The 13,535-nt window shown below is 34.0% G+C and overlaps 1 protein-coding gene across 4 annotated transcripts in view; it reads right to left on the minus strand.

Moving 5' to 3' along the window:
- Positions 1-1,306: 1,306 nt before the first annotated feature.
- The window catches only part of LOC105213099 (solute carrier family 22 member 3), a 71,598-nt gene continuing 59,369 nt past the window's right edge, over positions 1,307-13,535 (minus strand). For all 4 annotated transcript variants that reach the window (XM_011185658.3, XM_011185657.3, XM_029040874.2 and 1 more), the window contains exons 2-6: positions 7,009-8,216; positions 5,880-6,034; positions 5,646-5,814; positions 5,112-5,572; positions 1,307-5,039 (exon numbers count right to left, since the gene is read on the minus strand). In XM_011185658.3, the coding sequence (XP_011183960.3) occupies positions 4,543-5,039; positions 5,112-5,572; positions 5,646-5,814; positions 5,880-6,034; positions 7,009-8,216 (2,490 nt within the window). In that variant the 3' untranslated portion in view covers positions 1,307-4,542. The remainder of the gene's footprint in view (positions 5,040-5,111; positions 5,573-5,645; positions 5,815-5,879; positions 6,035-7,008; positions 8,217-13,535) is intronic.

Genomic DNA, 13,535 nt, shown 5'->3' on the forward strand with positions numbered 1-13,535 from the left:
AATAAATATAAGAATCAATAGAATAACCTGTTTTTTTATTTTATGATAAATCCATAAAATTGGAAAATGGGTGACGTCACGTCAGGGGGTGACAACTTGTGACAAGGAGGGGGGGGGGGGGTAAAAAGTCCTTAAATTCGTGTGACGTAATTTATGGATGGCCCCTTACTGTCGGATACATGGATATGGAAATATTAAGTATATTTTATAATGGTTATTACTCTAAATCTCAGATATATGTAGGTACAATATGCTTAAAAACTATAAAATAAAATGTGCTCAAATATAAAAAAATTTTTGATATTGCCTTCCGAACAATCACTTAATGTTGGATTTTTTCTTGGAAGCATTTATTAGTACTCTAAATAAAAATAATTATAATAACACTATAAAACTAAATATAAAAAAAAAATAAAATTAAAAATTAATAATTAAGAAATTACATAAAATAGAAAGAAACACACAGTTTTTCCTTATTTTCTCGCCCGTTTTATTAAAAAAAAATATTGCTCTTTCACAGAATTTAGCAATTCTTTTCGAATACACACTTTATATTCTTCAAATACATTTAATTCTATTCTTTATAAGCACATTAAATGCCTACATTTGCCAACTCCACATGTACGTACACAGAGCATATTATTATTATTATTTGTTTTTTTTTTTTTTTGTTTTTATAATAGCCTTTGGCCGGATAAAATCCGAGTCAAGTCCGGTGATATGGCACCGGCTGTTGTGGAAATCGTGCATACTGTTATCGTTTATGTCGTCTAATCATTGAATTATATGTTTTTGTTGCTGTATTATTGTTTAAAGGTACATGAAATTTTAAAAGGGTTAAAATGTATAGAAATAATTTACATATAAGTTTTGATTATTATAGAAATTAACAGCATTTATTAGTTTCTATAGTTTCTTAGGCATTTTGCTTGTATTTCTTTTATTTGTGATATTGATTATTTAGTAAATGAAACTTATTTAAAACAGTTATTCGCTTATTTTGTGAAACATAAATCTACTATTTATATTCTATAATTGTTAGCAACTATTTAACTTTATTGAAGCGCTCTTTTCAACAGATTTTTAATCTGACTTTTTGAGTAATAAATTTTCGAGATTTTAAATTTCTAAATTTGTTTGAAATATGCAAACAATATATGTATATATTTTTAATTTTTGCCTACTTATTATATAATTGTGTTTTGTTTTTTAATTTTTCAAGTAAGAAACCAGTAGTAATGCGGAAATTCAAAAAAGAATTTAGAAAGTTTAATTTTTTCTTATGGGAAACCGAATGTTTTGTGGAACTCTCCCCCATTCTTATGAGGACAATATTGTGTAATGTTGTAATTCTGAAAATTATCGGGTTTATATACGTTCAAGTACTTTCAGCTCACCAAAAAAAAATCAAAATCATTTGTGGAATAGCATTTAGAAAAAGTGAAAGCGATTATGCTTTTAACGAACTAAAAATACACTAATTTATTAACGAACTGCTAGGAAACGTGTATTGAACGAAAAAAAGCCGAGTAAAATTGTTTTTTATTTATTAAAATTGTTTTTCATCATTGTCAGATTAAAAGTATTTTCAAACTTTAGAGTAAACTAACAGCTGCAGCTGCAATTCATTTGTTATAAGTAATAATACAGTTGTTTTCGTGCGTCTACGTTGTTATTGTTGTGTTTGTTCTATTATCATAATAATATATAATTTGTTGTGACTTTCATCGGCCATCTGACAGCTCCAGCCTGAGCTACCTAAAGCTTAGCCAACTTCAAGGATGAACTGATTGCTACAACAACAAACAATATTAAAGTCTAATAAAAACATAAAAGTTAATTTAAAATATAATTATATAATTATAAATAAAAAACAAAAAAAGTTCCTCTTTCCGAAATGATTTGGGTTTTTGATACTAAGTTGCTCGGAGCATAAATTTATTAAATCAATAAGTACATTTTAAAGTTATATTAGGCGGGAGTTATTAGTTAGTATTTGTTTATCGTCTATAATTATCGATCACTTAATATTGTGTAAATATATTTCTGTCAAATTATGAGCAATTCGTTTTTCTTTTGTTTTGTTTTCTTTTCAAACACATGCTATTTAATATTTGTACTTTTTTTTAGATCGCTAAAGCTTGATGTGCATTGAAGAGTAATATATTGTATGTATGTTTCACTTAGTGCGAGGCAAATAATTCCTGCGAAACAGTTATATGTATATGTATGTGTGTATGTATGTACATAATTTGGTTTCGGAAAACATTACAGCTGTCAAAATTTCTTTTTAATTTATTTTGTTGAAACTCAAAATTAACTTTTATTTAAAAAATATTTTATATTTTTGTTGGGAACATGAATTTCTTAATTTTAACTTAGAAAAGATGAAAAGAAACTCTTTGTTTGGTTTTATACTTTGCTTTCAACTGATCTGAATTCCCTATTTTGCTAAAACTTTATCTGTTTTCAGGCTACTGACAGAAGCGGTTAGGCTCTCTAATCGGATTGTCAGCATTTTTGTTTCGTAATTTTTGTTGTTAAATGAAGTATTGGCCCTTCCTCTCGTTCAAGACGTCAATAATTAATGCATTTTGTTGTAAATTAGACAATATCCAATTGAAAATTGAGAAGTTCAATTTTTGTCTTCAAAATTTAAATTTTGTTCAAACATGGAAAAAACCTCATTTGGCACTACTAACATTACCTCTTTACTGGAATTATTTTTCCGATTCGTATTTAACAACATTGTACAAGCAGATGTTTGATGAAGTGATCGATATTTTATTTGTAGAGCTGGCGCGCTAGAGTTTGCACTCGGGTATCTTTAAAATACTTTTGTAAATATTTTTTTTTACATTCATGCATATACACATCTGAATATACATATGTTGGGATGTTAATTTTTATATTTCTGTTTTGTAAAATACTGTTATTTTAGATATATATTTTTTTATATATTTTTTTTTGTTTTAACAGCAAATATTCTATGATTATGGAATTTCACATTCTATTCAAGCAGAGTTTGTGCATTTAAGGTGTGATTTTGTGTAGATTGAGTTTCAGAGTTGAGAGATATTAGGTTGTGTATAAACTAATTTCGACGTAGTACATATTTAGTTTTCGAAAATGTAATTTATGTATTTGAAGATATTTCCAAAAGAGTTAACAATTTAAAAACACATTTTGTGGGAAACTAATAACATATGAATTCCCTAAACTTGGTATATACATATGTATATAATTATATTATCATAATAATCGACTTACAGTATAAATTTGTATCTTTTACTCTCGTTAGTTGATTTCTCATTGCATCATTTAAGATAATGTATTTAATATTTAAAAACAAAATCAAAATGTCTAATTTGTTAGCTTACTAATATATGTATATTAGGGTGGCCCCTGAAAATATAATAAGTTTTTTTAAGCACTTATGTCCTTAATCGTTACAACTATAGTCAGTGAGCTGACATATAGTGCTTTTTATTAACGTGGATACCTATGAAAGGCTTAACCCCAATTGTGGCTTGAACTCAATTGTCTTTAATGATAGGAATTGCCGTTTCTTAGGAAGAATGGTAATATAATTCCAGTTCAAGCCAACAAGCTGAGTTGACATATAAGCTTTCATTACTGATTGAAGGCGACTGAGGGGCGACGCAGAAGTCAAAACTCTCAAAATATATTTTTTTTCTAATAAGACAATTTCAACAAAACAAAAAATTAAAATGTCTAATTTATTGTTATTACTAATTCAAATGTATTAGGGGAGTCCTAAAACAACAAATAAACGGTTTATTCTCTTTGTTTAAATTTTAAATTTATTATTTATTAGATTACTAATATATTTATATAATTTATCTGATTATTAATATATGACCTCCCGATCATAAAAAGCAAAATTATAAAAAAAAAAAACAAATTATATATATATTTAATGTCTTTGACTATAGCAGTATCGATCCGGAACGCAAAGGTTCTGGATCTTCCTAGCGAAAACTAAATTGACGCTCGCATGACCTGTCATAATCATTTTGTAGGGTATAAGCTTTAGGAAATCTGCTTAAAAATTATCAATCACATTTTCATCCACCCTAATATATACATACATTTATATACATATATCTTTCTTCACATAACATCTTTATATTAATTATGTTTGCTTATAGCTTTATCTCATTTCTCTTTAACTATAACTGTAGTTATTAATTATGACTTTTTAAGGAAACTATTTAACAAAGAAAATGTGTGTGTGCAGAATTGTAACATACGACGCTAGAGCGCTCTCCACAGAAAGTGAGTCCGTTCTCCACCTATGCTATGGTTTGTTCGAATTTAAAATTATATTTTAGTTTACTACTTATAGAGTCTAATTGTGTGTGAAGTGAACAATTACTAGTGACCACTGCCCACTGTGCGGCTTTATGCGACGAAGCGTTGTGCATTACAATTCTGTACACAGCATAACAACTTTCATAAGCGAAATAATTTAAGCAATTATATCGCCAATAAATGACCATACGATTTATAGATTCTAGTTTAGACGGGTGGAGTGTCTTCGTGATGTTTTGTCGTCCACACACCGGGCACCATTTGTGGTGGTAAATTGGAGTTGGGTGTGGCCAGTTTCGTAATATTGGTAAATATTGGATTATTTAGTGAGGGTCCCGTTGTGAAGCCTTTATTATCGATACCATCCACTTGTGTGGCCGTCGCCCGATTGCTGCCGCCAAGCGCTTCCTTACTGATCGTACGTGGACTAGTTATGAGGGAGGTTAAAACACCACCAAGAATTGCGAGTGACGCGAACGCCGTTTGCGGCACTAGCATGCCAAAGACAATAGTGGCGCCTATAAATGGCGCACCCAATAGCCAGAAGCGCGCCCAACATATCGCCGAGAATGCGGTGATCTTGCGCTTCTCCTCACTTACGAGCTCCACGGTGCAGGTGGTGAGTATGGAGAGTGTGGTGGAGATGGCCACTTTCGAGATCATGGCCGAGAGCATGAGTAGCGCAACGCGTGCATCAAACGGTACTAAACGTTTGTGGAAGAAAATTGGAAATATTTAACTTAAGTCATTATATTTGTATGACAAGTGTAACTTACTGTCCTCTGGCACCAGCCAACCGAGATACGCAATGAGTCCAGCCACCACATTGAAAAGACCGGTCCACAACCATTTGCGTGTCGTCTTCAATATCAGGAAGAGTCCAATAAATGTACCGATAATTTCGCTCAATCCCGCCACCGCAGTATTCACCTCGAGATGCTCGCGACTGAACGAGCGTATGTTCAGCAGCATGCCGTAGTACACGACGATGTAGAGCGACCACGCCAAATGTACACAAATCAAATTGCGCACCACATTTTTACCCTTCCAAATGGACCACCAGCCTGGTGGTGGTGGTGCGTCCATAGCGGTTTGCGCCTGCAATTGCAGCTGCTGATCGATGTCATGCGGGAGACCGTAGCGTGTGCCGTTCACCTCAACGCATTGCATGAGAATATTTTTAGCGTCTATTACACGACCACGTTGTATCATCCAGCGTGGTGAGTCGGGTATCCAACTGTCATAAAAAATATATATGTATATATTATCAAAAGATATATGACATTTCAAAGGTCCGAGTTGCAACTTACCGCCACAAGTATATGAGTATCACAGTCGGCCAAGAGATGGCCATATAGAGATGTGACCAGCTGGTGAAGAAACTCGCTACGCCGGGCAGCAGCATAACACCGATTGACCAGAATTGTTCAAAGAGTGTCGAAACGCAAGTCTTATAAACGCCACCCGTTATATCGGCCACTGAAGAAATGAGAAAACGCAAAAATTAAAGAGTTGATAGGAAAATTGCTGAAAGTACTACTCACTTATTACACTGCCAGCCGTGTACATTTGAGCACAACAAACCGCAGATAAGCAGCGGAAGAAGACGTGTAATTCGTATGAGACCACAAGTCCCGTGAGATTGCCACAGAATATTTGTGTAACCATGCCGAAGAGCATCACATTACGTGGACTGAAGCTGTGGAGAGGATAGTTCGTTATATATAGTAAGTGAGTACAGTCATTTTTATAAATATTTATTAGTAACGAATATGTACATATGTGCCTATCCAGTTAATATCGCTAAAGTGTGGTTATTCTATGAAAGGTTTAGCACTATAGTTTAGTTTTTGACTCAGATTTGGATTATTTTGAGTTTAATCGGGTTTCAGGGATACATAATTTATTTGTTATTGTCCAACACACATATGCAGTAGCGTTGGTTAGTAGGTGTGAATGTTAACTACTTAGGCGTGTAATTTCGTACGATTTTTAAAACCTTCGTGCATAGTAGCACATTATTTGGTTGTCCGTTGATAAGTGAACACTCCTAAGTAAAACCTAACAACTTTGAGTTGCATTAACAAAAGGTGAAGTGACATCTGTGGCCATTTTCTCATGTCATTTGGGTTTAAGCCCAGTAAATGGTATGAGAAAATCGCTGTGACACATTCTTCTTTATAGTTCGGGAAACTGAAATTCGAGATTAATTCTGTCCTATAAGGCCTGAAAGCTTTGAAACAAAACACAGAAGGTGGTAGGATATTTTTGGAACAAAATGGCTGATATTTTGGGTTAAGTTAGAGAAAGACCCGTGGTTTCTTATCGAAAATATTTGTCGTTTTTTGCTAAAAGGTAATTACTTTAAGCTTGTTGTGCTTAATGCGTATAGAAATCATGATGTGAGAGCCTGGAAAACCTTGTTGAAGTTGCACTCTTTGTTATGAACTAACTGTTTTCACTAATCCCATTAATTTTAACATTTTGACTAATTTGAAATCTTTCGGTATGTCTTTTTCAAGAGTTCAATAGTAGCAATTCTGCTTTTAAAGAACTACTATTTAAGAACTTGTCATAAAATGCTCATCTCTCGATCTAAGACATGAGTAAAGAAAAAAACACTTCCTACAGCAAAACAAAAACTTAAGTTTTAATTAAAATCTGATTACTCACTATTTGAGCAGATGATTCGCCAATATGCCGCCGGTGAGGACGCCAAACAAATGGAAGAACTGTGTTACTGACACCAAGATGTCACGCGAGCACACCAAATCGTATTGCGTCACTACCGAATGGTACTCGGCCCTATGCTCGAACTGCTGGCATGGGATAATGTTCGCATTGCGCGAAGTCGGTTCCTCCCATACGCGCGGTTCCAGTTCGGGTCGTTCATAACGGTAATAGTGATGCGCGTGCTCTTGTGCATCCTGGTATATATTACAAAAATCTATACTAAATTCCTGATCATCCGCCTCCTCCTTCTGCGGATGTGAGACTTTTATCCACATTGTGTCGTTTTGTGCGCCCACCGTATTCGGCGGTTTACAGAAGAATTCACCATGTCGCGGTGCAGGCGCTGTGAATATGATACACGCCATAAACCATGACGATGGGATCTTACACAAGAAGATTAGTAAGACAGTACGTAATTGCCAACGTCCCCATTCTCCGGTTATGCGCCCAACAGCATCGACTTTCGTCTTCATTTTTGAGCAGTGTTGCGGTCGGTCGCCCTCGATGCTGGAGAAGAAGTCTTTTGGATATAAATTGTATTCGTGTGTATGTGTACTCGTTTGGGTGTAGTGATAATTGCTGTACAGTGTCGCTGTTGTGGGTGTGGAATAACTATTGTCGTTCGATTCGCTATAGTTATCGCTGTCCGTATTATCTGCGTTGTCGTCGAAATCGATTATGCTCTCTTCCGTTTGACCACTGCCATCAATCGTTGTCGAGGTGGTGGTGGTTATAGTCACCGTATTACCATCAAATAACTGTAAAGACGCTATCGAACTGCGACGTCGACATTCACTGGCCGGTGTGCCGTAGATACTCGGTCCCGATGAAGTGGGCGATGCTGATGGTGCAAGTGTATCCAGATAAAGTCTGTTTGCAGATAGTTGCTCTCTCGTGGCGGGTATAATGCTGGGCGAATTGTAAACACTGTGATTGTGGTTGTGTGTTGTGTCTGTGGAACTTTGGTGGATCGGTGAGTCTGCGGTGGTATTGATGGCTGTGTAGTTGTGTTGCTGTGCTTTCGCTGATATGTGGTTAGGTACGGTGTTGTTATTATTATTATTGTTGTTGCTGTTATTATTATTTGTTTCCTCTGGTTTGGTATTGGTATTGTCTTTGTTGTTGGTGGGCAGCAACGGCGATTCGGCCTGAAAGCAAGAGAAAAAAGTGCATTTTAATTGCGGCTGGATGGCAATTGAAAGAAATAAGAGAATTCACAAGGGTTAATTTTGTTTAGCAAAATTGTTTAAAGCTCTCAACTCAATTACAAGTGAACAACATTTTACAGAGGACAGCGAAGTGTTCTCACTTCAATGCTCACAGTGGTTCGAGTTGGAAAACGTTAGAATCATTATTTTTGTTTTAATATCAGTCTGTTTTTACCACTTTTTATTCGATTTTCTCCTTCGGGTTCATGGTCTCTGCTGATGATTTTCGATAAGGTCTTATGAAATTAGTCCTAAATCGGAGTTCCCTGCAAACATTCAAATTTAATGTTTTGTCAGCAAGATATGTTATAGATCCACACCTTCAATAAGATCTGTCTTCTTCGTGCTATTAAATTCTATGATTATGAATATTAAATAACAATTCCATAGAATTATTACACCAGGACTACAAAATATCAAACTTTTTAATCAGAGATCATGGAACAATAAGCGTTTCGAACATTAATTGAATCAATTAGCAAATTGTCTGGTTTCAAACAGATAATAAAATTTGTTAATTGACTCTATTTGGGTTTTTATTGAAATTCCATTATATGAATGAGGTAAATAAGATCTTCTTAACAAATTTTTGTCCTACTCAATTATTTCAACTATTCGGCCCATTGTGCAAAGTGACGTTCTGCGCCTGGATTTTCCCGAATTACTATCTTAAAACAAACAACAGAGAAATTCGCCAACAAAGCAATGTATTTACATTCCTTAGTTTCTTGTGAGTACATACTACGAGTGTAACTTTAAAATTGAATTCAACACTGGTGCAGTATTCTGATGAAGCCCAAAACTTTGCGTGTCAACTGAGTAAAACAGGTTCGTGACACGTGAACTCATTTAAATCAAGATTTGATAAAAGAAATACAGCAAAGTTTGTTTGCATAGCGTGAAGCCAGTACACATAAATATATGTTTGTGTATTCCTTTGTACTATACAGTTGATGCGGCTATGTTGACCACCACACAATTTCTTTGTTATTTGAATATAGCTAAAAGATTAAATAACTTTCCGAACTGATTTAATTAGGTATATAAATGCCTCCGTTTAATTGCATTAATAGTTTCGCTTAGAAGAATTCAACATTTTCAAATTTAAGTTTATATTATTTTTTCCGATTTGAAATCAAATTAAATAATTTAATTTAAATATTATCTGAAAATACAAATAGATATTTTTGAAATTAAACAACGTGTGCTACTAAACGAACAACGATTAATTGCACTCTATAATAATAACCATACAATTTTATTTTTAAGTTAAATTAAGTGGGGTAGTACTGTATTTGTCGGGCACCTACGCCTCTCACAGGTGAGCTGTGACGCGCGACGCGATGTTATCCTACTCAAAAGAGTGGTCACGCATCAACTCACCACGCACTTTCGACCGACCGCCTGCTTGTTTTGAAGCGAAAAGCTCCGGAGGGTGCATAATTAGATATGCGTGGACCGAAGTGTAAAAGTTGTATTGCAGTGGCACGTTTTATTAAAGAAAACATGTATTTCATTTATTTATAAACTCTTTGTTTAGTTATAGATATTTTTAATGGTATTCGCTTCCTTTAGATTACATTTTTTCAGTAATGAAGGTCTTCATCTTTGTTAGTTACACTTTATAAGATTTTTATTTAATTTTTCTTATCTGCAAAAACAAAGCGATTCGATAGAACATTTTTGCACAGGATTTTTGAAAGTTTTTTTGTTTCTGGCGGAGTGATGATCTTTTGATAATTTAAAATCGTATGACTTAGTAACCTTTATTGAACTAATACTTCTCTAACTCTTAATACCCTTCTTTTTCTTCTGTGACACTACAATTTTTCAATTTGGGCATAGAACACAAAACTCCGCCTTATGCACTTGGTCCTTCTATCGGTTGCATGGGCGCCCTTGCTTCCCTTTCTTCGACTCGCTCTGAGTACAGTTCTCTCGAATGCTTCAGATACCCTCTCATCTCGGTTAATCATCGTTCATGTTTCTGGACAGTATAAAGGGTCGGATGATGAGAAACTTATATAACATAATTTTTGTTCGTCGCTGGAGGGATCTGCTTCTCAATTGCCTACTGATCCCAAAGTAGCATCTGTTAACAAAAGTTATTCTGTGCTTGATTTAAACGTTTAGATTGTCGGTGTTTATGCTGGTTCCGAGACATACAACTTTCGAACATTTCCAAATGTATAGCAGTAACGTAGTTCCCAAAACGCGAGGAATATTTGTTTGTGGCCTCCTCACTTTGTCTCATTACCACATTTATTTATTTTTTACTTTTTTTGGAAGTATGTGGAAGTCGACTTCTACCTCGGGTCGCGGTTGAAATTATTTAGTAAGCCTATAACACCCTTGGATTAAAATTACAGTATTCTCTTATGCAGGTTTGACCTATATTAGAACATTATCAAACACTCTGGACGTGATAGTAGTAAGGCTACTTAAATTTTCATATTCTATTGACTGCCTTAAATTTGTATCTGATACTAGCAGACCGCTTCGGCTTCGCACGGGTTTAAACAAACATTTCAAAAGTTATATGGTTTACACACTTATATACACTATCGCGTACATATGTATGTACTTCATGTTTCTTGCATGGGTTCATTCAGATTAAGATTCTCCATCACGGAGTCTTTTTGATACCCTCACCTGGGAACTATTTCCAGAAAGTTGAGATTCCAGCAATAAATATAGCCTATGTTACTCGGGGTGAGTGTAGCTTTCCAATGGTGAAATAATTTTTGAAATAGGCATCGTAGTTTTTGAGTTTATTCATTACACACATACATACAAATCTTTCCTCTTTATAATAGTAGTATAGATTGGAAGCGCCATCGAAAAGACGTTTCGAGACTTTTTTTTCATAAAATAATAAAATAAAGAGATATCAATAAAATTCCAGTCGACTGCTGAGCATATCATGCCTTTTAGAATTATTTGACTATAAATCCATCTAACGGTCATATTTACTTCACTATTTAGCGAGTCTAATTTCATATAAATGTACTCATTCTTATATTAGCCTAAACTCATAATAAAATGGCCTCACTGTTTCTAAAACTTTCAAAATTTAAAAATTTTGACATTTCAGACATTAAAGAGTGATTTATAATTATTTCAAAGGGTAATGCAAATGCATATCTTCATAATGCCATAATGCAAATGACTTTTATTGATGAACCACAAATTCGTTGGTTTCCTCAGTAAACTCACCGCATTGCTTGCGGTAAAATGGTTGATGGATGTTATTTGCAAATTATATACATATTTCCTTTGATCGTGCGTTACTTGAATTTAAATTTTGTTTATGAGCATGTTTGGCCATCTTCGGTCTTTACATAAAGTGTTGTTGTATTTTATTGCTAATAACCGTTACAATTTATGTAACACACAAACGATTATCTTCAAATATAAATCAAATTTGAATATATTGCTGCCAATTAAAAGTTTACGACGATGACATACATACAATTTCACTTATTGTATTGCTGAATTGAAAGTGGTATCTGCATGTACATACATATGTATGTACATATTTACTGTTGGGTTCACGCGCATTGCATTTGGTACAACCAATCAACGTAAGATCTGTGTGTACTGCAGGCGCTTCACAGGCGTAATTTATGGACACTGATTAAGAAAGCAGTCGATGATTCACCAAAGCTTGCGTTTTTATTGGTAATATGCGAAAGTACGCAGGTAAAATATACTGGTATATGCACATACATACATACACATATATTACATTTATATACATATATGTATGTTTAAGAGCGAGTTGTCGCTTTTACGATGCAAATGTAAACATAAAAGCACCGTTAGTTCAAAAGCGTAAATGAAAGGAGAAATAAACCGAAGTTTCGATAATACTAGAATTCGCTTTTAGTTAAGCTTTCACTCATAATCGGTAAAATTGTGCAGATTTTGAAGTGGTTTCTCCTGTACATATGTACGTACATTTAATTAATTAAGTCATAATAATGACACATTGACGCTTAGGGGAGCATACAGGTGTAAAAAACTTTCATACAGCAGCTGCTGATGAAGCTTTGTTTTGAATGACATAATAACCACAGGACTCCATTTCCCAAAATTATTTAGACAAATAACTCTTACCTAGTTAAAAACCAGCCTCAGCTGTAATTTAATGCTAAATTTTTCCCTGGACTCTGTCAATAAAGAACTAGCGAAAGAAATATTATATTTAGTTTTAGACAACTATGATTCTCATTTATTTTCGAACCCCTCTAATTGAGTGATGAGAAATTTTAAAGCCTAAACATAAAATATATTGCCATTTTGCATGTACAAACGTAAAACAAAACTCATTTTATTATAATTACTTCATGTTGTCCTCTTTTGAGCGCACAACAAATTACGCTGACCTCACTTAAGACGGATCAGTAAAATATTCAAACAATTTATGAAACATTAAAAACGCATAAAAGGCTCTTATTTACACCACACACTATTGTCATATAAGTTAAACTTTTCCCCCTTTAAATACTACAACAACAAGTCGTATACAAATTAATATTAGCAATAAGGAGGAGTAAAAACGAGAGTGGTCTATACGACGGCGAATAAATAAATTACTTATTATTATATCAATTAACCAATGGAAGACGCAAAAGCCCAAAATAAATAAAAAAAAGGTTTTCTTAAATAACAAAAGGACAACATAAAATTCCCACCTTCCGCTGCTGGTTTTTATTACTGTTAATAAGTAGATATCTGAGTCCGATAGCAATGTGGAAGTGAAATTGACAACCGCGGCTGGTATACGGATCTTCAGCAGCGCCATAAACTGGCACTCGGTGTGTATTTAATTTTTTACGACTTTGGTCAAATTATTACACTCTTCGTATAAAAGAACACAGACCGTTAGACTTGTATTGTGCATATTTTTGGCGGAGTTGCGACAAATGCTTTGTTGTATTAATCGTGGATGGTACTACGGAGCGAAGTTCAAAGGACTCGTGCGTTTGACTATGAAGGTAATGGAAACATTTTAAGGAAGCGGAGAAATGAGTTGGTTGAAAGACACATAAAACTGAAGTAAGTTTGCCGTTCGACTACTTAATAAGAAATACATAAAATTTAAGAGATTATTGAAACAAAGAACTGAAAATTATGCTCATTTTACGTTACTTTTTATAATTTTGTATTTATTTTATATAACTTTCAGAAGCATGATGTAAAGTGATAATAGGAAGAAATCAAGAGACCTTCTGAAAACTCGATTATGCGCGTTCA

Source organism: Zeugodacus cucurbitae, chromosome 2 (genome assembly GCF_028554725.1).
Source record: "Zeugodacus cucurbitae isolate PBARC_wt_2022May chromosome 2, idZeuCucr1.2, whole genome shotgun sequence".
NCBI lineage: Eukaryota > Metazoa > Arthropoda > Insecta > Diptera > Tephritidae > Zeugodacus > Zeugodacus cucurbitae.